The sequence below is a fragment of the Lithobates pipiens genome, unplaced genomic scaffold (assembly GCF_037356315.1).
Source record: "Lithobates pipiens isolate NorthernLeopardFrog02 unplaced genomic scaffold, aLitPip1_a1.2 Scaffold_10, whole genome shotgun sequence".
NCBI classification, from domain to species: domain Eukaryota; kingdom Metazoa; phylum Chordata; class Amphibia; order Anura; family Ranidae; genus Lithobates; species Lithobates pipiens.
In genome coordinates, this window is record NW_027507686.1 from 74,548,497 (window position 1) to 74,575,417 (window position 26,921).

The following is a 26,921-nucleotide window of genomic DNA, read 5'->3' on the forward strand; positions in this document are numbered from 1 at the left end:
GATCAGGAGGGCCAATCACAGAGCCCTCCTGCCGATCTGAGATGTGCCGTGTCCGGGTGACACGAGCACATCGGGATTGCGCCGCTGCGCGGGCGCGCGCGCGCGCGATCCCGCTACTCCTGAAGGACGTTCCTGAACGTCCTATCAGGAGCAGGCGGCTCCCACCCGGCCGTATATATACATTGGCCGGGTGGGAAGTGGTTAATGAGCCAAAAGTAAAGAGCAAGGTGGAGGAGGAAATGTACAGCCAGAGAACATGGAAGCTGTTTGCTTCCATTAGCCCTGGTTTTTGGGTCCTCTGGTGTTCCACAAGACTGCCAAACTACCTTGCAATAACCCAGTTCATTTAAGCTTTCAGTATTTCATTCACCGATTTTCTTTTTGTTTTAGGAATAAACAATCGACTGTATGACTCCTGGGCACACTGCAGTTTTGTCCCACAGTACACAAATATTATGAGCGGTTATAGAGACAATCTTTACAAGAATCCAAGATTTATTTACAGAATACAATACCTTGCTTCATTTCTTTTATTGGGTACCATTCATTTGTCTCAACCAAATAATATAATCAGAAAAGCAAACTAAAAAGGTCCCCAAGTATGTTACCAAATTTTTGGTATGACATCCAGTCCATGAAATGCAAGTTTACTGTGGAAAGCTTGTTTAGGCATATGAGCAAAGAAAACAGATTTACTACAAATTCCTTTCCCTACCTTGTGAAATTCAGGTGCCATATACAATAGCTCTATTTTCTGCTTTATAAAGGATAGTTACATCTAAGCACCAGGCATCAACTGTGATGCTTAAAACTTCCACAGGGGTGACATTCCCTGGTCTAGTAAAAATAAAAAAATAAAGTAGTACGAGTGAGGGAAATACATGAAAATGATAAATTAAGAATTAAACTTTTTTCCTGCAATGTAATTTCCATCATAGTTTTTCTTTAGCCAATAAAATCATTTTTTTCTGTTTAACAGAAAACCTGAAATAAGTTGCCAAAGGACCACAATAGTTGTAATAAACAATTATAATATTTAAGCCTTATGGTTTAAATTAAGGGTTATAAAATGATTGCAATTGCTCCTTTGTTTTCTCCAGAAGACAAAAACTGTTTTGTAGGTAGATGTAGTAATGGCTGAGACACAACTGATTAAGCAATGTGCTGTTAGTCTTTTAGCAAGGGCAAAAAGCAGTCTCAGTAAACGTTTCTGAAGAAGAGGAGGGAATTCGAACCTCTGCCAGTTTGAACATGGGAATGAATAGGATGAACAAAGACCATTTGAATGGGCAATGTACCACAGATGTAGAAATACATTAGGTTAGGCCACAGGGTCTAGACAGTTCACCCTATGTTTAAGTATAATTTAAAGTGACCTCATGCATCCTCTACTGCAGTTGCTTTTCTTTTACGGCCTTTTGCTTCCTCCTGGGGTTGGGCTTTAAAACACTCTTCTGAATGGATGTAATGTAGGGCCATTTCGCTGTAGGCCTCCAAAATCCTTTGACGCTCTTCAGGCGTGAAGTCTACAGAGTAAGGGTGCACCTGGACAATGTGGCGCTTAATTGTGCTGACTTTCAGGGTGGCCAGTGTACCACCACATACCATGCAGATAAGGCCCTGCCGACGACAGTCATAATCCATCATGAATTCGGTGCGCCAACGGACCTGGTAGCTCCGCTTGGCACTATTACACGGTGGAGGTAGAGAAGCGGTAGGCTTAGAAGGTTTGGAGATGGTTGGAAGAATTATTTCAGTACGTGGAGTGCAGGTTGCCGCACTGGTCCCATGTGATTCGGAGGTTGTCGAGTCTTCTGTGTTGAGAAAAAATAAAGGAATATCAGAATAAGCAAAGTTGCATTCAAACTGGCATATGAAAATAATCTCTTTACAACAGACTTAGCTGAGTGCTACAGAACAGCTGCACTAAAATAAAACCCACCCCTTGCTGTACAAAAGGCACTGATACCTATACTCACTCTACCCTGGCTGCCACTTAGGTCATTATGGGAGACTTGCTGAAAATATCAGTAATCCTTGGTCTTCCCACAATGCAGTAATCAATGCCTGAACAGTTACTTACTGTGCTGGAGTTCAATCACATGGGGCAAGGTCATGATCATAGAGTTGGACAGAATCAGGGATGGTTAAAGCGGTTGTATAGTTACATTTTGTACTTTTACCTACAGGTAAGCCTATAATGAGGCTTACCTGTAGGTAAAAAGAATATCTCCTAAACCTGTATGGTTTAGAAAATATTCCCCTCGCAATGAGCCGCTGACTTCAGCGGCTCATGTACACGGGGGATTCTCGACTGAAAGTCCGGCAGACGCCAGACCTTCCCAGGAAGAAAACTCCCGCATGCATGCACGGGAGTGACGACATTACGGCTCCGGCCACTCAGAGCACCGGAGCCGCGATACCCAGAAGACACGCAGAGGGAACATGTCAACTCCCTCGGCGTGGACCGAGTGAGATGCTGGCAGTGGCGGAACTACCGCCATAGCGGCACATGCAGCCGCTATGGGGCCCGCAGCTGAGAGGGGCCCGTGGGAAGGATGAGGAATGCATACTGTGGAGGGGGGCATCACCTCCCGCATGTTCCCCCAGCCAGCGGAAGCGAGAGGAAGAGGCAAGCTGTCTGTACGAGCAGAGAGCTGTAATAGCTTTCATTTGAATGTCCCGTGTTCCCGGGGGTTAACCGTCACATAGCCCCACCTCTTGGCCCGGCGTCTTTGATAGACAGAACACCGGTCCAATGCGGGACATGTGACATCATCAAAGGCTGCAGGCCAAGAGGTGGGGCTATGTGACGGTGAGCCCCGGGAACACAGGACATTCAAATGAAAGCTATTACAGCTCTCTGCTCGTACAGACAGCTTGCCTCTTCCTCTCCTCACTTCCCCTGGCTGGGGGACCGTGCGGACGGTGCTCGCCCCCCCCCCCCACTCTGAGTCAGCCCCACACTTGCCCGCAGCCATTTGAGGGCTCCATACTGGACTGCACTCCACATCCTCCCCGGTAGTTCTGCCACTGGCTCGCCTCTTCCTCTGCACAGGTGAGGCTGCAATTGTGACTGCACATTCATTCAGCATTTCTCTAGTTGTTCTAATTCTAACATTAGTCATTGGTTACATAAAGGAAAATTACAAATGCTGATCTTTTAATTCGTGTTATATGGTAATTTTTTGAATTTGAATTGGCAAAGGAAACTAATGTTTGAAAAAAAATTTATGTCTAAAGAACATGTAATGTACAGTGCATTTTTGCATGTAGGAATTATCTTTACTACATATTTCTGATTTTTTTTTTTTTTTTTTTACAGCTATAAAGTTAACAGTATTAGTGTTTGCATTTTTAACCACTTTCAGACCGGACCAATTTGCTGGTCAAAGACCAGACCACTTTTTGCGATTCGGCACTGCGTCGCTTTAACTGACAATTGCGCGGTCGTGCGACGTGGCTCCCAAACAAAATTGACGTCCTTTTTTTCCCACAAATAGAGCTTTCTTTTGGTGGTATTTGATCACCCCTGTGGTTTTTATTTTTTGCGCTATAAACAAAAATAGAGCGACAATTTTGAAAAAAACACATTATTTTTTACTTTTTGTTATAATAAATATCCCCCAAAAATATATAAAAAGACATATATTTTTTTCCCTCAATTTAGGCCGATACGTATTCTTGTACATATTTTTGGTAAAAAAAAAATCGCAATAAGCGATTATTGATTGGTTTGCGCAAAAGTTATAGCGTTTACAAAATAGGGATAGTTTTATAGCATTTTTATTAATTTTTTATTATTTTTTTTTTTTACTAGTAATGGCGGCAATCTGCGATTTTTATTGTGACTGCGACATTGTCGGGGACCCATCGGACATTTTTGACACATTTTTGGGACCATTGTCATTTATACAGTAATCACTGCTATATAAATGCAGTGATTCCTGTGTAAATGACACTGGCAGTAAAAAGGGTTAACCAGTGGGTGGCAGTGTAGGGGTTAAGTGTTCCTAGGGGTGTGTTACTAACTGTGGGGGGGTTGGGCTTTCATTTAGTGTACACTGATCTCTGCTCCAATCACATGGAGCAGAGATCAGCGTCACTAGTTGCTAGGCAGAATGGGAAAATGTTGTTTATACAGCATTTCCTCCATTCGGCCGCTCCGTGAGACGATCGCGGGGATGCCCGCGGCGATTGAGTCCGCGGGTCCCGCGAGCGGACTCACGGGGGTCCCGACCAGCGCGGTCAGCACGTCCTGAGTAAAGTCATTCAGGAGGGATCCAGGCCAGGTGTCGGTGAGTGGAAATCACAGTGGAAAGCTCTGGAAGAGACATGCCAGGAGTTGGATGTAGAGCCAGAGCCCCCCCACTGTGAGGCAGCCCCACACTTGCCAGCAGCCATTTGAGGGCTCCAGTATGCATTCCTCATCCTTGCCGGTAGTTCCGCCACTGGCTCGCCTCTCCCTCTGCACAGGTGAGGCTGCATTGTGCTCGGGTCACGCTGCATTGGGCACAGGTGAGGCTGTATTGGGCATGGGTCACGATGCATTGGGCATAGGGGAGGCTGCATTGGGCACAGGTGAGGCTGTATTGGGCACAGGCAGGCCACGCTGCATTGGGCACAGGTGAGACCACATTGGGCACAGGTGAGGCTGCATTGGGCACAGGCAGGTCATGCTACATTGGGCACAGGGGAGGGTGCTTTGGGCACAGGCCACACTGCATTGGGCATAGGTAAGTCTGTATTGGGCACTGGACAGGCTGCATTGGGCACAAGTGGGCACAGGTGAGGCAGTATTGGGCATGGGCAGGCCACGCTGCATTGGGAACAGGCAGGCCACATTGGGTACAGGTGAGGATTATTGAAGCGCTAACACCAGCTGTTTGGAGTATCTTTATCTGTTGATTGTTAAACGTTCTGGAATATGTATATTGCTATTGTGGTGTAGGATCTGGGCCTGTTGTCCCTCCATCCCTTTTCTTTGCTTCCTTCCTTCTTTCCTCCTTCATCTCAGACTCGAACCACACCCCCTTTGAGCCACGCATTTTAAACCACGCCCACTATTTAATTTAAGCCCCGCCATTTTTTTGTGGGGGGGGCTGTTTGAAGGGGGGGCCCCCATACAACATTTTGCTATGGGGCCCTGTGATTTCTAGTTACGCCCCTGGATGCTGGCGCCTCATTCTAAGGTATTTCATAATGAGCTAGTATGCACCGCATTATGCCTTTTCCCTTGCAGGTGTAAAAAAAAAAAAAGAAAAAGTCAGCAGGTTTACTCCCGCTTTAAGCATGGACACCAAATGATGCCTACTGTAGAGCAAGGGGTTGAGTCTTGAGTTCGTAAGGAACACAAAGTTTATGTCAGGTCAAAATAAAATAAAAATGCAATATATGCACATTTACCCCTAAAGTACAGATTATCTGTTGATGTGTCAAAAATATACTCACCTCCTAAGCCCTGTTGAGGTGAAAAGCATTTTTGTGCAGGGAATCATGTTAGCCCTGTCCAACTGTCTTTTGTCAAATTACTTAAAGCCTAAGAGCAGACAAAATAAAAAAAAGAAAATCAGCACAAGCGACTTACAGTCAATAGGATGTGTCCCATGTGTTGATTCCTCTGCTATTAGTAAAAATTCTCCTGTCCTGCCCCCTGCTGTAATCTTCAGGTATGACACAGATTCCCATCAAGGCTGCCCAACTATGATCATCTTTTCTATCCAGCTCTGCCATTCCTAGAAGCTGTAGTACTATGAATAATGGAGCTGAGCAAAATGGGACCAGCATAGTGAATCTTGGAGGCACAGATGTGGCGTCCAGCCCTGCTGCCTGCAGCCTGTCTATGGCAGACCTAATTATGCTATGACTGGATGGGGCTGAATGCTGTACAGAGTGGTACCAGTGTTTAGGGCCCCAACCTTTCGAGAAAGTATACATATAACAAAGAATACCTGCAATATAGGCATACTTCCCTGAACACATATGGCACTAAACATGAATGAAAGTACTCAGACCCATCTAGCCAAAGTGTATTTCAGCCTGCCATAGACTTTGAATCCTTGCTTTTGGGAGGTTGAGAATTATCAAACTGCTGCTGAAGTGTTTGAAATGTTTTTGGATCTCCATTTTCTATGTAGTGTATTTTTTTAACCTGAAATTTAGACCACCTATCGGGGATAGAACCTTAAGCTGTCAGCAACAGCCAGAGTCAAGTACTAATCCCAGGAAATTATCAACGCCTGGGCTTTCAAAGCTTTTATAGATAGGAGCATGCTATAAAAGGTTGATATAAACACTATGCTATGCTTCCATTACACAGGTGATGTTGTGGCACTTCCTATCAGTACAGAGGCTCAGGCAGAACTGTTGCAGTTGTCTACTAGCCTTTCCCTACAGCAGTAAATCATTGCTATAGTGATCTACTGCTGATAGAAGTGATCTGAAATCAACAAAAAAAAAATGTGTGTATATATATTATATTCATCATCATGTGGCGAGAGCAAAGCAGTAACCATATAGTCTTGTAGGTAAGAGCGCATAGGTTTCAAGTGTCCCTTCTCTTTTTCAAGCTCACACAGTTCTGTTACCTACAGACTTTCCTGTGACTGCTTTGATCTCATTGCATGCTGAATATTGCGTGTTGGTTAAAATTGATAGAACATGTAATGTAAAGCAGCTTTCTAATGTGACTATATAGTAGATAGATATATTAGAAAGCAATCCTAGAGATCATAGAGCAACTGCGTGCCATCAGAGAGGACATCAAAAGATAACCACATTGTTGCCCTGATCCTCTGCAGCCTTCCAGAGACATATACTGCTCTTATTAATGCTTTAGAAACAAAAACCGAGCAGGAGCTGACACTGGAGTATGTCAAAGGGAAATTAATCTATGAATACGAAAGAAGGAGAGAAAATGCACCGTGATGACAAAGCTCTTAATATGTAAAAAAAAAAGGCATAAAGCACAACAAAGAAAGCACAGCCTGTTTTCATAGTAAGAAGACCAGTCACGTAAAAAGGGACTGTGCTATCTGGAAAGCATAACAGCAAAAGCTAGAGCTATTCACAAAAGAATGAGTCAAAGCAAAACAAAGGAAACTGCAGACACATCATGGAGTGGCACCTTTAACCCACTTGCCGTCCGCTGTCAAAAAAATATACGTTGGCAGAATGGCATGGCAGGTCAAAGTAACATACCTTACTTTGAATTTCCTGCCGTGCACCCGCGCATGCCTGCCGCAAGCTCAGTGACCGTGCCCGCAGGAACCACGGAATCGATCGCTGCTGGGATACCCACAATCGTGTCACGGAGCTTAAGAACGGGGAGATGCCGATGTAAACAGCATCTCTCCATTCTGCCTAGTGACAGGACACTAATCATCTGCTCCCTATCATCAGGAGCAGCAATCAGTGTTGTGTCACTGCTCGTCCATCCCCCAGACAGTTAGAATCACTCCCCCTGGACACACTTAACCCCTCCCCTCCCCCTAGTAGTTAACTCCTTCACTGCCAGTGACATTTTAACAGTAGTCAATGCAATTTTATAGCATTGATCGCTGTATTAATGCCAATGGTCCCAAAAATGTGTCCGATGTGTCCGCAATAATTGTCTCAGTCACGATAAAAAAAAATGCCATTACTAGTGGAAAAAAAAATTATTAATAAAAATGCCATAAAACTATCCCCTATTTTGTATACGCTATAATTTTTGCACAAACCAAACGCTTATTGCAATGTTTTTACCAAAAATATGTAGACTACGTATTGGCCTAAACCGAGGACAAAAATGTTTTTTTTTATATATTTTTGGTGGATATTTATTATAGCAAAAAGTAAAAAAAGTGTGTTTTTTTCAAAATTATCGCTTTTTTTGTTTATTGCGCAAAAAATAAAAAGGTGATCAAATACCACCAAAAGAAAGCTCTATTTGTGGGAAAAAAGGACGTCAATTTTGTTTGGGAGCCACGTCGAGCGACCGTGCAATGGTCAATTAAAGAGGCGCATTGCCGAATCGCAAAAAGTGCTCTGCTCATGAAGGGGGTAAATCCTTCCGGGCCTGAAGTGGTTAAAGTGACACAGAGCGACAAGCCAAGCGACTGGTGCAACAAGCCACATAACTAGCAATGAGACCTTCATAAACATTGATTACAGTACAAGAGACAGTTTTCCTAGCAAACGGGAAAATAATCACTTCTGAAAAGGTAAAAGGCCAGAGCTTCCTGAACTGCATCACACCAGAAGGTACAATATCCTTGTAAAGAAAATGCTGTGTATTCCAGAACTAGAAGGCAGCCTTCTATCAGTAAAAAGTCTTGCAAACAAAAAGGTCTCACAGTTAAGTTCCAATGTGATGAATGCACAATTCACAATAATAAGCGATTCCATCACCACAGACCAGCAAGCCAATATAGACTCTAATGACCTACACAACAAATGTATTCACTAATGGCAGAGGTGGCTGAGGCACAGAAGTTCAGAAGCTATACAGGACAATATAAAGAGGCTTATCAGAAGATTTGACTATAGCGCCTTGCAAAGTGCTCATGAAATGCAAGTCCTGTATTGAAGCAAAAGCCACACGTGCGCCCCTTCCACAGGCTTCTCAAAGAAAAACTGCCCACCCCCTGCAGCTCATACACAGTGATGTTTGCGGTCCAATGAAAACTCCCACGTCACGCGAGAATGGATATCTACGGACTTTCATCAACTATTATTCCAGATACACAACTACTTATCTGATGAAACTTCAGGAGTTTTCCATATCTAGCAAGAAATTCCAACGCAAACCAGGAATAATAATACGCACAGATAATGGGGGAGAATACATAAGAAGTGGCCTCATACCTGAAGAGACAAGGAATAGTACACCAGACAACAGCACCATACGCTCCTGAACAAAACTGTAGCAGAAAGGAAAACAAAAGTCGCACTTCTAGAAATGGAGCCGTGCATGTTGTCAGATTCCAGCCTATCTCAAGTCCTGGAAAGAAGCAGTCATGGCTGCAACCTACCTACAGAACAGACTACCCTCAAAAGCCATTAAAAGTACTCCATTTGGAAGCAACAGTCCTCGCCGGCGGTAACGCATTGGTTCGCGAGGATAAGCGATATCTATCGTATGGAGCGGATGACGGCGGCCATGGGGGATAGGGAGGAGGATCACGATGCCCGCTGGTTGCCTTGGAATCTTTTCAGGTTTTCTGCTGAATATAAGACTTATCAGTGAGTCCAGTGGTGGAGAGTGAAGGGAAGACCTGGCTAGCGGGAACCACTGGAGTCTCCCCTCCATCCTGCCACACATAGACCGCTCTGGCCCACCTTACTCCCCTACCCCTTCCCCACTGTCTGTTTTCCTCTTGCTCTGCTCTTCCCCATTCATTCCCCTCCCCTTCCCGTTCTTCCCCTTCCCCTCCCCCCACTCTTTCCCTTCCCCTCAACTTAAGTTAAAAACTAGTGATTGTCCAGGTGTGGCCACAATATTTTCTCATCTTCCCTACCGAGGAAGGGCAACTTTTACAGATGATGCGGCCCAGGGTTCTCCCCAATGGCGACAAGGTGCAGCGCCGCAGGGGACCTCTCTGAGACGGCCGGACGGGGCCCTATCTCAGAGGAGGACTCAGACGTTAATATACCGCTGGGTTGCCAGCTGGATGGGAGAGCCGGTGTTTTGGCTGTAGGTTACTCACAGTGATAATGCTATCGCATACTATTTTTCCAATTGATCTGTTTACTGTAATATGTGTATTAATCGGTACCAAGGGAAGAGGAGTGACATGTTTTGATCAGTATGTTTCTGTATTACCTGCAATCCATAAATAAAGATTTAAAAAAAAAAAAAAAAAGTACTCCATTTGAAATGTGGCATGGATCAAAGCCTAGCATAGGGCACATCAGAGTGTTTGGATATAAACATATTCTATTTATAAAGCATATGCCCATATTCCAAGTGAAAAACGATCCAAGCTGGAGAACAGAGCCATATAGGGCATTCTAGTAGGCTACAGTGAGAAAACTAAGGGTTACAGAATCCTACACCCAAAGACTGGCAAAGTGATTAGAAGCCATAGTGTTAATTTTGATGAGAGCCTAGAACCACTGATCCCTGAAAGTGAATATGCCAAGCAAACCAGAAGAAAAGGTCAACCAAAGCAAAACTTTGCAGGAGTCAGAAAAAGAGTTCAAACTTACATCGCCTAAATCAAGTTCCCCACCAGATCCTCCTGTACTGCCTGAAGTCAGAAGATCCACTCGGACTACAAAAGTGATACCACCCCGTAAGCTGTCACACACTGTCAAAAACACACAGCATATTTTAATATCCTGGGGAGACAGAAAAACTGCCAAAAATGGGAAACGAATGAAGAAAGTAAGCAAAAAGAGAATTAAAGTCACTTTAAGAGAATAAAACTTGAACTAGAGCTCCCTGCTATCGCAAAAAACTATAGGAAGTGAACTTTTAAACTAAAGTCAGACGCAGAAGGGAATATCCACAAATACAAAGCCAGACGAGTTGCCAAGGGTTACTCTCAGAAATTTGGTGAAGATATTACGATGAAACATTCGCTACCATCGTAAGACACTCCACCATCAGATCGATTATTACCGTTGCAGCCAGGAAGGGCATACACCTCAAACGCCTAGACCACTGATGGCAAACCTTGGCACCCCCGATGTTTTGGAACTACATTTCCCATGATGCTCATGCACTCTGCAGTGTAATTGAGCATCATGGGAAATGTAGTTCTAAAACATCTGGGGTGCCAAGGTTCACCATCACTGACCTAGACGTTACAACTGCTTTCATGTAGGGCTGCAACTAACGATTATTTTCATAATCAATTAGTTGACCGATTTTTTTTTAAGGTTATTAATCAAAACAAAGTGTGGTGTATAATTTAGTTAATATGTAAAGTTTTAAAAAAAAAGGCAATTTATTCTTAAATAGCTCTATATGCAGTCGTAAATATAAATAACCAACTATGGTTTTGGAGCAAAATATCGAATCCACTCTGAGAATAACAGATAGAAGAGATATACTGTATATATTAGAGGAGAAATATACTGTATATACTATTAGAAGAGATATACTGTATATACCATTAGAGGAGAGATGTACTGTATATACCATTAGAGGGGAGATATACTGTATATACCATTAGAGGGGAGATGTACTGTATATACCATTAGAGGATATATGGTGTATATACTATTAGAGGAAAGATATACTGTATATATTATTAGAGGAGATCTACTGTATATACTATTAGAGATCTATACTGAATATGCTATTAGAGGAGAGATATACGATTAAAGGGTCAATCTGGTAAATATCATCAGACTCATTAACTTTAACCCCATTTTGTTACTGGGCGATTAATCGATTATGAAAATAGTAATTGATTAATTATTTCAGCCATACTTTCACGCATGGATACATTAAGGAAGATCTCTACATATACATGCATACACATACATACACTCGCACACTATCTCACAGAAGTGAGTATTTTATATATATATATATATATATATATATATATATATATACACACACACACACACACACACACACACACACACAAAGGGAGAAACATACAAGCACCAGGCTTTTCCTGCTTTTAGCAAGGTAGGAATCGCAGACTCAGAAATCTCTCTCCATTTAAGACCTGGGTTATATCAGCCACGTTGTTAAAGCAAGAGACCGAGAAGGGTGGAATAGAGGACCCTGACATAGCAGATCTGGCCTGTTGAGAAGGGCAAGAGGGTGTCTGTTAGAAGTCTGAGTAGGTCTGTGTAACAGGTTCTTCTGAGTCAGTTTTGTGCAATTAGATTCACATCTTTTCTCTCTTGCTCTATTTTGTAGAGCAGAATAGGCAGAATTTGCACTGAAAGGAAAGTAAATTAGCCTGACCTAAAACCAGGGAATTATTAGGGAATCAGCGATTAGAGCTAGAGGATTCCTGATTCCAGCAACAAAGGTAACGTGTTGAATATGGAGGCCAGAACATGTCCACAACCAGAATAGCCCATCTTTGGTATATTAGATTGAACACATCTGGATGAAGAGACTTTTCCTCTTGGTCCAAGTTACATAGTTTTTTTTTTTAAGACACATTAGTAGTATACAGAGCAGTACATCAAAGATATATAGATCCCCAACAGTAAAGGAATCAACATTAGAGGTCGACCGATATGGGTTTTTCTCTGGCCGATGCCGATATTTAGAAATCATGGTGGCCGATAGCCGATATATGATGCCGATTTTTTTGGGCCGATATGTTAGGCCGATTTTATTTTATTTATTTATTTTTTTCCTTTTTTTTTTTTTTTTTAATCCCCCTTGATCTAACACACCTTTCCCACTGGGGCGTTTTTCAGGTGCTTTTGGGCTAAAAATAGCGCCTGTAAAGTGCCTGCAAAATGGCTTCCCTGCAGTCTGTGTGAAAGAGAGTGCTTTCACACTGAGGCGATGCACTGGCAGGATCTTAAAAAAAAGTCCTGCAAGCAGCACGTTTGGAGTGGTGTATACCGCTCCTCCACCACTCCTGCCCATTGATATGAATGGGCACCACTGCCGAAGCGCATGCAATGCGATTTGGCAGTAGTGCTTTATGGGCGCATTTAACCTCTTCCTTGGCCGCTAGCTGGGTTATATGTGCCCCACTAGCAGCCAAATAGCACCGCTAAAATGATGGTAAAGAGCCGCTAAAACTTGCGTTTTACCATCAACGCCTGCCCGCTCCAGTGTGAAAGCAGCCTTCATAAGTGATACAGAAAATGTCTTACATTTAAACTATTATTAAACAAAACAAACCTCCAATCAGTTTACTTGTATGTATGATTTAGATAAAAAAAAAAAAAACCTATGTATTAAATAAAAACAGGTAGTCAAAACTTTTGGACGAAAAAAAAAAATGGGCTAACTTTACTGTTTTTATTTTATTTTTAAATAGTGTATTTTTTTCCCAAAAAAATGCATTTGAAAGACCTGTGTGCAAATGCCGTGTGACATAAAATATTGCAACAACCGCTATTTTATTCCCTGGGATCTCTGCTAAAAAAATATATATAATTTTTGGGGGGTCTAAGTGATTTTCTGGCAGAAAATACAGGATTTTTACTTGTAAGCAACAAGTGTAAGCAACAAAGATTTAGTCTTTAAATGGTTAAACTGAGAACTTCTACACACAGAGATGACTTCATTCATTCAGTGTAAACATTGTATCATTTAGTTATTTTCTTGGCAGTCTGCCCAGAGAGGAGGAAAGTGTTGCTATGACGACTCAGGCAACTTACACTGACTTCTTACAGAAGTCATTTCAAAGTCCCGCTGTAGTTCTAAATCGGCTTTTTATCAGCACAATCGGCCGATGCCGATTATTTAAAAAAACGGCAAATATCGGCCGATATATCGGCCGGCCGATATATCGGTCGACCTCTAATCAACATTCATTAGGAGCAATAAAGATTGTACACATCCATTTTCACATGTCTGAGCCTTTGATGTCTACCCCCATCATACACTGAAATATATGTGCATTTTCTTTTCTAAATTACATAGGTTGAAAAAAAAAGACAAAGACAATCTAGTTCAATTCCCCCCACAAAAAATAAAAAATTACAATCCCCATATACACAATTCTATACCCACAGTTGATACAGAGAAGGGCAAAAACCCTAGCAAAGCATGATCCAATTTGCTACAACAAAAAGGGAATAAAATCCCTTCCTGATCCGAGAGGCAATCGGATATTCCCATGATCAACTTTACCTATAAATGTTAGTACCCACTTATATTATGTGCACTTAGGAAATAATCTAGGCCTTTAATCATCTCAATACAGGGCCCATTCACCCCCTTCCTGCACGGGCCATTTTTCAGCTTTCAGCGCTGTCGCACTTTGAATGACAATTGCACGGTCATGCAACACTCTACCCAAATTTTTAATCATTTTCTTCACACAAACAGCTTTCTTTAGGTGGCACTTATGGGCACTGATCAGGCGGCACTGATGAGGAGGCACTATTATGCCACACTGATAGGCAGCACTGATGGACACTAAAAAGGCAGCACTGACTGGCACCATTAATGGGCACGGCTTTGTGTCACTGATGGGCACTGATTGATGGCACACATGGGGCTTTACTGTAATCAGGGCACTGATGATCAGTGCCCTGATTATATGTCCCCTGCGAGGAGATGCCGTTGATCGGCTCTCCTTGCCGCACACTGTCAGTGCCAATTACCGGTACTTCCTGTATTTACATGTGACTGGTTGTGATTTGACACAGCCGATCACATGGTTAAAGAGCTGTGTCAGCAGCTCTTTACAGAGATTGGGGTCGCGCCAAGTCCTAGTAACATGGGGTGGCCACGAACGACACACACCGTCATATGACATCTGCCCAGGGCAAGAACCGCACCATCCCTCATTTGACGTTGGTTGGGCGGCACGTGGTTAGAGCAATCTACTGAGCAGGCCAGAACCACCTCTGGAGGAAGTCTTTTCCACATTTTCACAACTCTTACTGTGAAGAAACCTTTCTGTATTTGGAGATTAAATCTCTTTTCCTCAAGATGTAAAGAGTGCCCCCTTGTCACCTGTGATGACCTTAAAGTAAATAACTCAAAACCAAGTTCACTATATGTACACCTTATGTATTTGTACATGTTCATCATATTCCCTCGTAATCAGTTTCTCTAATCTTTCCTCATAGCTGAGCTTCTCCATGCCTCTTATCAGTTTGGTTGCCCTTCTCTGCACTTTCTCCAGTTCCCCGATATAGTTATTGAGAACTGGTGCCCAAAACTGAACTGCATATTCCAGATAAGGTCTTACTAGTGATTTTTACAGGGGAAAAATGATAATCTCTCTCTCTGGAGTCCATACCTCTCTTAATACAAAAAAGGACTTTGCTCGCTTTGGAAACTGCAGATTGGCATTGCATGCTATGATTAAGCTTATGATCTACCAAAACACCCAAATCCTTCTCCACTATGGATTCCCCCAGTTGCACTCCCCAAGTGATGGTCATTGGGATAATCCACCTGCTAATTGTCACTCTCTGGATGTGCACCTCAGAAAGCTTCTGTCCACGAGAAAATCTGGTTTTCTTACCTCAAGTCAAACCCCCTTGATGACTGATATATGACACTGTGATGGAGCGTGAGATCCAGGATGTTGATGGAGAGCTTGATTTCTCCTCTTAACCATAATCCTTAAACTGTCAATTGGAACACTCCTTCCTAGCCTGACAGACTTAAAGTGGTTGTAAACCCTCACATATACCCAGTGAAGTGAATAGCCTCAAATGATACATAGAGACTAAACAAATCTCCCTACATACGTTTTACTTATATATCTGCTATCTTCCCCCTTCTACCCGCTTTGGAAAGTGCAGATCATGTTAGAAAGCTTTCTTCCTTTCCGTAGTGGCAGGGGAGTCTGGGCTTACACTGTGTGAGATGATTAGAGGAAAGACCCCCCTCCCCCCCACCACATAGGCAGAGGAATGAAGGAATATGCAGAGCTGTAGTCTGAATAGACACACTCCCTGCTAATCTCCCTCTCCGACAAAAATTTTCAGCTGCGTTCTCTCATGTGTCAGAGAACTTGTCAGAAGTGACTCTGCTGATAACAGTGGAGCGAAGCACCAGAGAGAAACCAAGCTTAGAGTTTTGGAGAGAGACAAGTAAACACTACATATATATGTGTTCAAGTCAAATTTCATGACTAGGGATTACAACCACTTTAAGTCTGTTATAAAGGACTTTCCAGTAGTATGGGGAGGACCCACTAAGAGGGGGGGAGAGAGATACTGGGAGGTCCACGACCAGAGGAGCCGACCATTTTTTAAGAAGGCTCTCCTCAAAGGGGTAACGTACCGCCATTCTTTTGGGGACCGAGAAGGTCCTCTGCGGGCTTCCCTATTCCTTGTATATGAACTTATCGAAATAAGTCATACGAAAACACCTTAGGTATACGGGCTGGCTTACGGGACCCAAAGGGGACCGCTACTTCAGCAGAGGATCCTGCTGTGTCAGGGTATCATGCACAGCCGTGATAAGTGCTCCAACTAGCGCTTTGTCTTGCGCGGACCCGGTCGGGGAAATATCCTCACTATCCGGTCGGTCCTGGTCAGCGTCCTCTGACACATCAGAGCAGGGGCCGCCAGTCTCTGCGCGGCCCGAGTCTGAGTCAGAGCTCTCCCCGGAGGACCAGGCGCTTTTCTTTAACCACTGCCTCCACCCTGGCAACGAACGTTTCAAGGACCGCCGACAAAGCGTCCAAAGGCACCGCACTGTTTGTAGACGAGCCGGTTGCAATTGCAGGGAGCTCTACGGAAGAAACATTAGTTTCTGAAGCCATGCTGACCCACCCTGTCTGCCCACCTTGGGGACTTAGGATAGGTGCACAATCCCACCCTCCTAGCTGCTGCAGACTGAGGGGCCCCCACCGCAGGACTCAACGCCCTGACAGAGTGCTGCGCTGTTCTGTTACAGGTGCCTGTGTCCAATGTCAGCTCCCAGGTGTTCAGAGCAAAAAAAAAACGTGCTGTTCTGAGCAACAGGGACCAGCGCTGAGGATAAAAACCGCACTGAGCTATAACAAAATGGCCACCAGCCCCCCTGTATAAGGGACAATCACAGGGAAAATGGCCGCCGACCATGCTTTCCACAGAGAGAGACAGAACATGGTCTGCACACGCTCAATGGCCAGGCTGGGGAGACTACAAGGATCTAAATTATCCAGCCTGTCACCCAGCCGGCTGTTGATAGCAGATCACAGGATCTTAAAATCTTACGCAAAAGGCAAAAATCCAGAGATTCCCAGGACAGATGGTCCCGCGGGGAGCCTAGGTCCTTCTCCTTCACTAGACAGAAAAAAACTGAGCTGCAGGAAGCAGGCTGAGGGGTTATTACCAGAGGGACAACCCCTGGGCGGAACTGTAAAGTTTTGTTTTTCACATGTATTACATGTTCTGCCTAGACCTCTCCTGAAGGTGGCATAATAACCCTATGGTCAAGATTACTGGAGCTGTGTCCATCAATGAACCAAAGAGAAAAGACTTTTGCCGAGTTGTGTCCAGGACCAGACCCAAGTTTTTCAGGCAAACAGAAAATTAGAGAGCAGATTTTTTTTTTATTATTTATCATCCAGCTGAACCCGGGCATATCATGTCAGCTCGCAGAACTGGAACAAATCTGCCATCGTAGAGAAACAATCCGTCACTGTCTATCTCTAATATACTACTCCCTGATCTCACCAGCAGAAGGGTTTATCTCCCCCTTCCTCTAAGTGGGAAGCAGATGTAGGAGTGTGATTCAATGACTCACAGAGGGAGAAGATCCTATACTTTGCCCAGAAGTCATCCATAGCCACCAGAGTCCAAGAGACCTGCTATACAATTATGACCCGATGGTATAGAGTGCCTACTACTCAGCACCGCTTCTTCCCGCAAGTCCCCAGTCTTTGCTGGCATTATGGTGTGGAAGAGGAAACTATCCTCCACATCTTTTGGGACTGCCCCAAAATCAAACCCTACTGGTTGGAGGTGGCACGCATGATCAGGCACCTGACTGATGTCACTCTGGACGGGGATCCCTGGGCTTGCTTGCTGCAGCTCTCTAAGAGACCCATCAGGAACTACAAAGCCTCCCTTACCATCCAGCTAGTAAACGCCAAGGCATGCATCCCCTTGTCTTGGAGATCGGAGATTCCATTGACGAAAGCCCTGTGGTTTGCCAAGGTGAATTAACCAAGAAACATGGAGGCTCTCACTACCGCATTGTACGGTAGGGAGGAGACCTTTCGGGAGACATGGCGACCATGGCAACATTACATCTACACCGAAGCATACCTCTGAAAGGTTGCACAGCCTGATTAATCCCTGAGGCTCGATTTACACCCTAGTCGGGGGCACCGACTACCGTCTTCATTTTCCTCCCCCCCTTCTTACCTACCCTCCCTTACACCCCCCCCCCCCCAATCCAGGGAGTACTATCCTCCCCTGCCCTTCCTCTATCCCCTTTTCCTCCCTTCCCTAAATTGCTCCCAGTCATGGACTGGTTTTGTCAGATAATATGAATATCCTACTTCACATCACCCGTCTGTTGTGTCTCATGACTGGGCTCAGCTGGTACTTGGGAGGTAACCCTCCCAGACAGCTGTGAATGCGTTTCTTACTGTACAGAACTGGTAGCTATACTAGCCATAGTGGGTTATTAACCCATTCCCGCCGAGCGTATGCAGATGTGCGTACTCGCACAGGCATCATCCCAGTACCGTTTTTTTTGTTTTTTTTTACAGCCGCCGATGGGCTTTCCAGGTATAACAACCGATGCGAATAAAAGCCGATCGGCTGTTATACAGGAGGAGTGGGAGGGGACATCCCCCCTCCTGCCGCTCTTACCGGGCCTCCACCGGGAGTTCTGAGATGCGCCACTTCCGGTGCCTAGAGACAAACTGGAGCGAAGCCGGAAACAGCTTCGTTCCAGGCTCCGGAATGTAAACACGGAAGTGACGTCACAACGACACTTCCGGTTTACTCAGCTGCCAATGGCGCCGGTTTTAAAAAGAAATAGTGTTCAGAATCGCCGTTTTCAGCGATCTGAATACTTTGAAGTGGAAAGGAGGGATTGGAGGTCTTTTAGACCCCCCATTCCCTCCATAAAGAGTACCTGTCACAAAGGATGTTTACATTCCTTGTGACAGCAATAAAAATGATCAAAAAAATTTTGTTTTTGAAAACACAATTTAATTATATAAAATTGAATAAAATAAGATTTTTTTTTTTAAAGCGCCCCCTGTGAGCTTGCTCAGCAAAGAAAACGCATACGGAAGTTGTGCCCGCATATGTAAACGGTGTTCAAATTACACACGTGCGACATCGCCGCGACTGTCACTTTAGCACTAGACCTCCTCTGTAACTCTAACCTGGTAACCGTAAAAAAAATAAAATTTAAAGCGTTGCCTATGGAAATTTTTAGGTACTGTAGTTTGTGTGACATGTTTGGTATCTATTTACTCTGCATAACATCATCTTTCACATTATACAAAAAAATTGGGCTAACTTTACTGTTTTGTTTTTTAAAATTCATGAACGTGTCCCTTTTCCCAAAAAGTTGCATTTAAAACACCGCTGCACAAATACCATGTGACATAAAATATTGCAACAAATCGCCATTTTATTCTCTAGATTATCTGCTAAATAAATTATATTATAATATATATATATATATATATATATAAAATGTTTGGGGGTTCTAAGTCATTTTCTTGCAAAAAATACGGATTTTAACTTGTAAACACCAAATGTCAGAAACAGGCTTAGTCATGAAAGGGTTAAAGTGGAGGGCCACCCTGAAAAAAAAAAAAAAAATATTAAAAATTAAAAAAACAAAAAATATCAAAATTTTTTTTATTTTTTTTACTTACCAGAAATGCCTGTTGCTAGGCACATAATCCTAATCTTCCTCTTCCTCCTCCGCGGAGATCTTCTGGTCTTCTCTCCTCGTCGCGTTGTTTTCTGGGTAATGGGTCGCGCTGTGTTCCAGAACACAGCGCGTCCCATTCACAAAGCGCTGCGTGACTCGCGCATGCGCAGTAGGAAACGGGCAGTGAAGCCGTAAGGCTCCACTGCCTGTTTCCCTTAGACCCCTTTCACACTGGGGCGTTTTTCAGGCATTTTTCATGCGCTTTAGCGTTAAAAAAAAGCGCCTGAAAGAAGCTGCAACTGCAATCCCAATGTAAAAGCCCGAGTGCTTTCACACCAAGGCGCTGCGCTGGCAGAGCGTCAAAAAAAAGTCCTTCTTTGCAGCGCTTTTGGAGCGGTGAATATAACGCTCCTAAAACGCCCCTTCCCATTGAAATCAATGGGAAGCGCTTGTAAAACGCCCGAAAAACGCTATTGGCAGCAGCGTTTTGTGGGCGCTTTTAACCCTTTATTTGGCCACTAGCAGGGGTTAAAAGCGCCCCATTAACGCTCAAAAACGCTGGTAAAGCGCTGCTAGTTTAAGCGGCGCTTTACGAGCGTTTTTCGGGCGCTGACATTTCACATTGGGACTGCAGATGAGGCTTCTTTCAAGCGCTTTACAGGCGCTTTTTTTAACGCTAAAGCGCTTGAAAAACGCCTGAAAAACGCCCCAGTGTGAAAGGGGTCTTAGAAGGAATGGCGGCACCGGGACCCGAGACCGAGGGATGGGTCGGCCTCGGGTGGCCGACATCGTGGGCGCCCTGGACAGGTAAGTGGGCTTATTAAGTCAGCAGCTACTTTTTTTTTTCTAAACAGCCCTCCGCTTTAAGGTAACAGTCTGGAAGCCTCTCCGGTTTAGCGCACGGACAGATCCGTCACACAGTTTCACACTTGCATGTATTCTACAGAGTGCACAACCAGAGGAATCAATATTCGACACTGCTGATATAACATTTAAGGTCTGTTTTTTTATTATAACCACTGTCATCTGCTTTTGACTGCTACACTGTATCATCTTTAAAATAAAGAAAAAAGTTTCGTCTTTAAGCGGTTAAACTGACCTCATTTACAGACAGAAGGTTATTCCTTTGATCTAAGACCCCTTTCACACTGGAGGCGTTTTTCGGGTACTAAAGGGCTAAAAATAGCACCTGTAAAGTGCCTGAAAAATGCCTCCCCTGCAGCTCCAGTATGAGAGCCTGAGTGCTTTCACACTGGATCGGTGCGCTTGCAGAACATTAGAAAAGTCCTGAAAGCAGCATCTTTGAAGCGGTGTATACACCGCTCCTCCCCCGCCCCTGCCCATTGAAACGAATGGGCACCACTGCTGAAGAGCCTGAAATGCGTTTTTTTTCAGGCACGTTTAACCCTTTAACTGCCACTAAAATGTCACTAAAGCACTGCTAAAACTAGCCGAGCTTTACCACCAATGCGGCCACACTGCGAGTGTGAAAGGGGTCTAAAAGAACCAAGAGATACTGTGTCTCATTTTTGCTGTTGATAAACATTTTCAATTGTTTAACATGAAACAAACAAATGTCATATTGGGACACAGCGGCTGTGTCCATGCAGCCGATGTGTCTCAATAGACATTACTAGTATTGCCTGCTTGGAACACTTGTGCATTCACATCCAGGTAAACACGGCCCTACACATGTTTACAGTATTTCAGCCCGGTGTGAACACGGCCTTTATCTGAAACTACTAGCTCTAAGAATTTTCCCTAAACCACAATGGTACAAAATCTACATGGCCTCAGACTGCTTTAACCACTTTTTGTTTACAAGTTTAAAACAGCATTTTTTGCTAGAAAACTACAGTACTTATAACCCTCAAAACAAATTTTTAATTTTATTTTTTAAGCAGAAACCCTAGGGAATAAAATGGCGATCACTGCAATTTTTTTTGTTACACAGTATTTGTTCTGCGGTTTTGCAAACGCTATTTATTTGAAAAAATTAAAAACTTAAAAAAAAAAAAAAAAAGACACAATAGTTACCCCAATTTTTTTGTATAACCTGAGAGATGGCGTTATGCTGAGTTAATAGATACAGAAAATGTTATGCTTTAAAAAATTGAGAATTATTGCTCCTGCTCCAACGTTCACGGTGATACCTCACATATGTAGTTAGAATACTATTTTCATATGCGTGCGTGACTTGCATATGCATTCGTTTTGCACGCGAGCACAGAGGGATGGGGGAGCTTTACATTTTTTTTTTTTTTTTTTTTTAGGATTATTATTATTTAACTTTTTATGTTTACATTGTCCTTTTATTTATTTTTTTTAAACCTCTTTTATTACTATTACAAGGAATGTAAACATCTGCTATAATAGAAATAAGGATGATCGGCCTTCTTTATGGAGAGATCTCAAAAAAGACCCCAAATCTCTTCTTTACCTTCAAAAGATAAAAAAATAAAAATTAAAAAAATTCTTCCAGCCTGGAGCAGAAGTGAATTCATGATGCTGCTCCGGTCCCTCCAAGGCAGGGTCTATGGGAGCAGCCAGCCGCACCGTCGGATATCCACCCCCCCTGCTTCAGAAACCCTTCCAGTGGCTTATGAGCCAATCAAACCGGTTTCATTAAAAAACGGTACCGATTTATGAGATATATATATATACACATACACACACACACACATATATACACTCATACACTTATTATGGTCGGCAAGTGGTTACAGCCCAACTGAACCTAAAATTTAAAGTGGTAATAAACAAAACCAAGAGCGTAATATATTGCCAGCTCTTTAATCACCTACTGGCCACTTTTACTCCCTTCCTGCCCAGGCCAATTTTCAGCGCTGTCACACTTTTAATGACAATTGTGCGTAATGCAGCACTGTACCCCAATTACATTTGTATATATTTTTTCCACACAAATAGAGCTTGTTTGGTGGTATTCCACCACTGAATTTTTATTTTTTTGCGAAATAAAAAAAAAAAGTTTGAAGAAATAAATAAAAAACTTTCATAGTTGGTTTTAAAATTTTGCAAACAGGTAATTATTCTCCTTCCCTGATGTGTGCTGATGAGGTCGCACTGATAGGCAACACTGATGAGGAGGCACTGATTGGCAACACTGGTAGGCACTTTTGGGACTGCATTAATAATCTGGACAGTGATAATCAGTCCCCTATCAGTGTAGATGTCCCTTTCACACAAAGCGGTTTAAAAAAGCCTGTCCTATGCCAACATACTGTAGAAAAGGATCCTTGCTCTCTATGCAGAGGTCTGATGTACTGCCTACTGAGTCAGACCTATAGCTCTGCAATCACTTTAAGCAATGTACAATTACCTTCTTAAAATGAAACAATACAAAATAGCCAGCATGAATATTTGGATTTTGCATTGACCAAAATTGCAATTACATCTGAAAAAAAAAAAAAAACAGCATCTGGTACTTTGACTTTACCAGTTACTGGATTAATGCAGAAATTCACACAAAAGGGGGCATGATTTTTTTATTTTATTTGGGTGGGGGGGGGGGGGGGGGGGTTACCTGGTTTTGACCACTCAGATCACCTAGGTAAAAACAAATTGTGCATGTATGGGGAGGAGCAACGTACTGATGTCACCGCGTGCTACGTCCCGTTGTTTAGCACAGGCTTGTGTACTGCAGCCAGCCGGCCTCAATATTTTTACCTATTTGAAGTTTTTTATATCTTGTTTTTATACGCCTAGGGCGTTCAGTTTTACATTAAATACCCAGCGGATTCCACCTATGGCCATTTTTTTGTTTCCTTTTCTCTGAGCCACAATATATCACAGATTTGTGTAACACTAATGGTTGGTAACGGAAGATCCGTGGGATTACAGTCCTGACCAGGAGAGCCTCCATAGACAGGACAATCGGATCGGTTCCAGAAATCCTTGAGGAAAAGCCCCTGGCGGGGCAATAGCTACAGGCTCTAATTATCTGGGAGCTGGTAAGCGCACAATTCATATGGTGGCGGGATTCACCAAGTAAAGTCACTTCTACTGTGGATGTCACTATATTCCGAACTGTCACTAAACACTGCACTATTTACTGGACATTTTTTGATTGTCTTCTTTTTGGATAATCTTCTTTGGACATTATTTCATTATTGATTATCAACCATTTTTATTACTTCAAGAAAGTTTTGTCACTTTTGTTGTCACTATTGGAGTTTATATATGCTATACACTAGATCATGATATTACATTTATGATCTCAATATTTATCTATTTAGGAGTATTTAGGTTAGAATTTAAGTGCAACCTTTTGTTTTTAATGCATACGTGCCGATCTGTGTTACCTTTTTCCATTATTCATATGCCAGTTTCTTACTTTTAATTAGAGGAAGGTGATGAGGGCGGTGCCACCATCTAAACGAAAGTAATAAATTCTCACAAAGGAAGTTCTCTGTAGAAAACAATTCAATTATTTGCCAGCACCTGGAAGCATGCAATAGAACAGGCTGTGTCTCTTTCCCTACATATTCCTCCCTGTGTTCTTACTCTCATCTCTGGGCTAGGCAGCCAAAAGGCGCTAAAACCGATGTCAGAGAATATAGTGTCCTGCACCGCAGCCGGGAAATCTTCTGGAAAAGCCACAGAAAACAAATAGGGGCTTTACAAAATGTGCTATGTGCAATCTTGCAGGAATAGAACAAAAAAAAAAAAAAGGCTACAATATGTTCACTGGAATGGGACATAGTAAATGATAATGTACCTCTATACACGCACTCTCTCTCACCTTTTATTTCTATACAGATTTCATCATCTCCGGTTTGGTGACCTGATCCTTTCTTGCTAGCACTCAGTCTTTGCTCCCACTCTTCAATCACTACTGCCTTCTCTTGATCACTCAAGTAAATGGTATCCAGATGTTTCTGCTGGATGTGCATCTTCACAGTGCTTATTTTTGGGTTTATTAAGGTCACTCCACATACCATACAGATCAAGCCATCCTTGCTTGGGGTGTAATCCATTAGGAATTCTAGTTTCCAACGGTCATGCTGGTACTTGCGTGGGTCCTTTGGAGCACTTCCTTGCATTCTGCCAAAAGCAAATTCCCAAGAAGCACCTTTCCCTTCTGACAATGCTCCAGCCCAGCTAGGTTCCTGCTCCTCATCCTCCACAGAATCACATTCAGGAATTTGTAATGGAGTTACTCCGGGATCTACAATGACAAGGGGGAGAAACAAAAATCGGGAGAATTAACTGTAGACGATCTTCCATTTCACAAAATGAATGTTCAATGTCACCAAGTATTTTAAAACATGGAGAAAAAAAAAATTAAGTGGTTGTGCCCCATTGAAGACTAAAGAGGAATGAAAATCATTAGTTATAAAACATAACATTTAGAAAATAATTTTAATTTCTTCTTTTGCTTCACATCCAAATGCCATATGCCTTGTATTAACTGAAGCACATACCCTGCCAATATGCAATGCAAAGAACACTCCTTTACCATATAACCATTCCATCCATCAGAGAAGTCCACACTTTATTTAAAGGGTTTCTTAACCTATTTATACAAGACTATGCCAGCCCCTCTATTAGAGGCTGGCATAGCACACTATGCAAGTCGTTTTCAAAAACGAGCTTTCTAAAAACCTAATTTGAGCTGTCTTCAGGCCGGTCACATGACTCGCGGTTGTTCCTTTAAAGCTCTGATGGATGTCTTCTGAGGGAAGAGACGAGATCTCCCTCTGACGTCAGCCAGGAAGATCACGTGGCCTCTCGTGTCCTCAGAAGCTCGGTCTTATAGTTGTAAAGTGGCTGCAAATCACGTGACCGGCCTGAAGAGGGGCTGGCCGTGACAATTGTACTATTTTTTTTTGCTTTAAGGGACCAGGATCTGTATATATTTATTTTGGGGTTAACAAACACTTTAACCGCTTCCTGCCCGCCCTATAGCCGAATGCCGGCCTTAGGGCGGGCGGCTTCCTACGCCTGGCCGTCCCTGGACGGCCTGGTGTTTACTTCCGCAATGCGCGCCGCCGCGGGCGCGCATCGCGGAAGTTCTGTGTTTGCCGTGTCCCCCGGGGACAGGCAAACACAGATCGCTGTAAACGGCCAATCACAGCGGCCATTTACAGCGTGATCGGCGTGTCCAATGGGAGATGATCTCATATGTAAACATATGAGATCATCTCTCAGCGCCGCTCTCCCTCCTCACACAGACAGCGTGTGAGAGGGGAGAGAAGAACGGCTGCAGCAGCCGTCAGTGTAAAAAAGAAAAAAAAAAAAAAAAAAGTAAAAAAAAAGTTTAATAAAAAGTGCCATCCTCCCCCAGAGCCATCCTCCCCCAGTGCCACCCCCCCCCCCCAGTGCCATGCCCCCCCCCCAGTGCCATCCTGCCCCAGTGCCATCCTGCCCCAGTGCCATCCTGCCCCAGTGCCATCCGCCCCAGTGCCATCCGCCCCAGTGCCATCCTGCCCCAGTGCCATCCGCCCCAGTGCCATCCGCCCAGTGCCATCCACCCCAGTGCAATCCACCCCACCCCAGTGCCACCTGCCCGCAGTGCTATCTGTCCCCAGTGCCACCTGTTGTCAGTGCCATTTGTCCCCAGTGCCATCTGTCATCAGTGCCACGTATAAGTGGCATCTGTCATCAGTGCCACGTGTTATTAGTGCCACATAGTGCCATCTGTCATCAGTGCCACGTATTAGTGCCATCTGTCATCAGTGCCACGTATCAGTGCCATTTGTCATCAGTGCCACCTGTCAGTGTCACGTGCCATCTGTTGTCAGTGTCACGTGTCATCAATGCCACTTATCAGTGCCATCTGTCATCAGTGTCACGTGTCATTGGTGCCACGTATTAGTGCCATCTGTCACCGGTGGCACGTATTAGTGCCACGTATTAGTGCCACATGTCATCAGTGCCACGTATTAGTGCCACGTGTCATCAGTGCCACATATTAGTGCCACGTGTCATCAGTGCCACGTATTAGTGCCACGTGTCATCAGTGCCACGTATTAGTGCCACGTGTCATCAGTGCCACATATTAGTGTCATCTGTCATCAGTGCCACGTGTCATCAGTGCCACGTATAAGTGTCATCATTGCCACGTATCAGTGCCATCTGTCATCAGTGTCACGTGTCATTGTCCTGGTATTTCAAAAGTGTAATAAGTAGTCAACAAGTTAGATGTGTAATTTATGCTCCTAGAACACGTGATGGCGCTCCCTGCATGTTGGGCCTCTCTATGTGGCCAGGCTGCGAAAAAGTCCCACACATGTGGTATTGTAATACTCAGGAGGAGTAGCAGAATTTTTTGGGGGGTGTCATTTGTGGTATACACATGCCACGTGAGAGAAATAACCTATTACAATGACAATTTTGTGGAGAAAAATAAAGAAAATGAAAAATCTTCATTTTGCAAAGAATTGTGGGAAAAAAATGACAACATCAAAAAGCTCACCATGCCTCTTACTAAATACCTTGGAATGTCTACTTTCCAAAA

The 26,921-nt window shown here is 43.6% G+C and overlaps 1 protein-coding gene across 1 annotated transcript in view; it reads right to left on the reverse strand.

Moving 5' to 3' along the window:
- Positions 1-477: 477 nt before the first annotated feature.
- Positions 478-26,921, reverse strand: part of LOC143925474 (zinc finger translocation-associated protein-like) — a 62,357-nt gene continuing 35,913 nt past the window's right edge. The window contains exons 5-6 of the mRNA XM_077449999.1: positions 24,204-24,629; positions 478-1,814 (exon numbers count right to left, since the gene is read on the reverse strand). Of these exons, the coding sequence (XP_077306125.1) occupies positions 1,378-1,814; positions 24,204-24,629 (863 nt within the window). The 3' untranslated portion in view covers positions 478-1,377. The remainder of the gene's footprint in view (positions 1,815-24,203; positions 24,630-26,921) is intronic.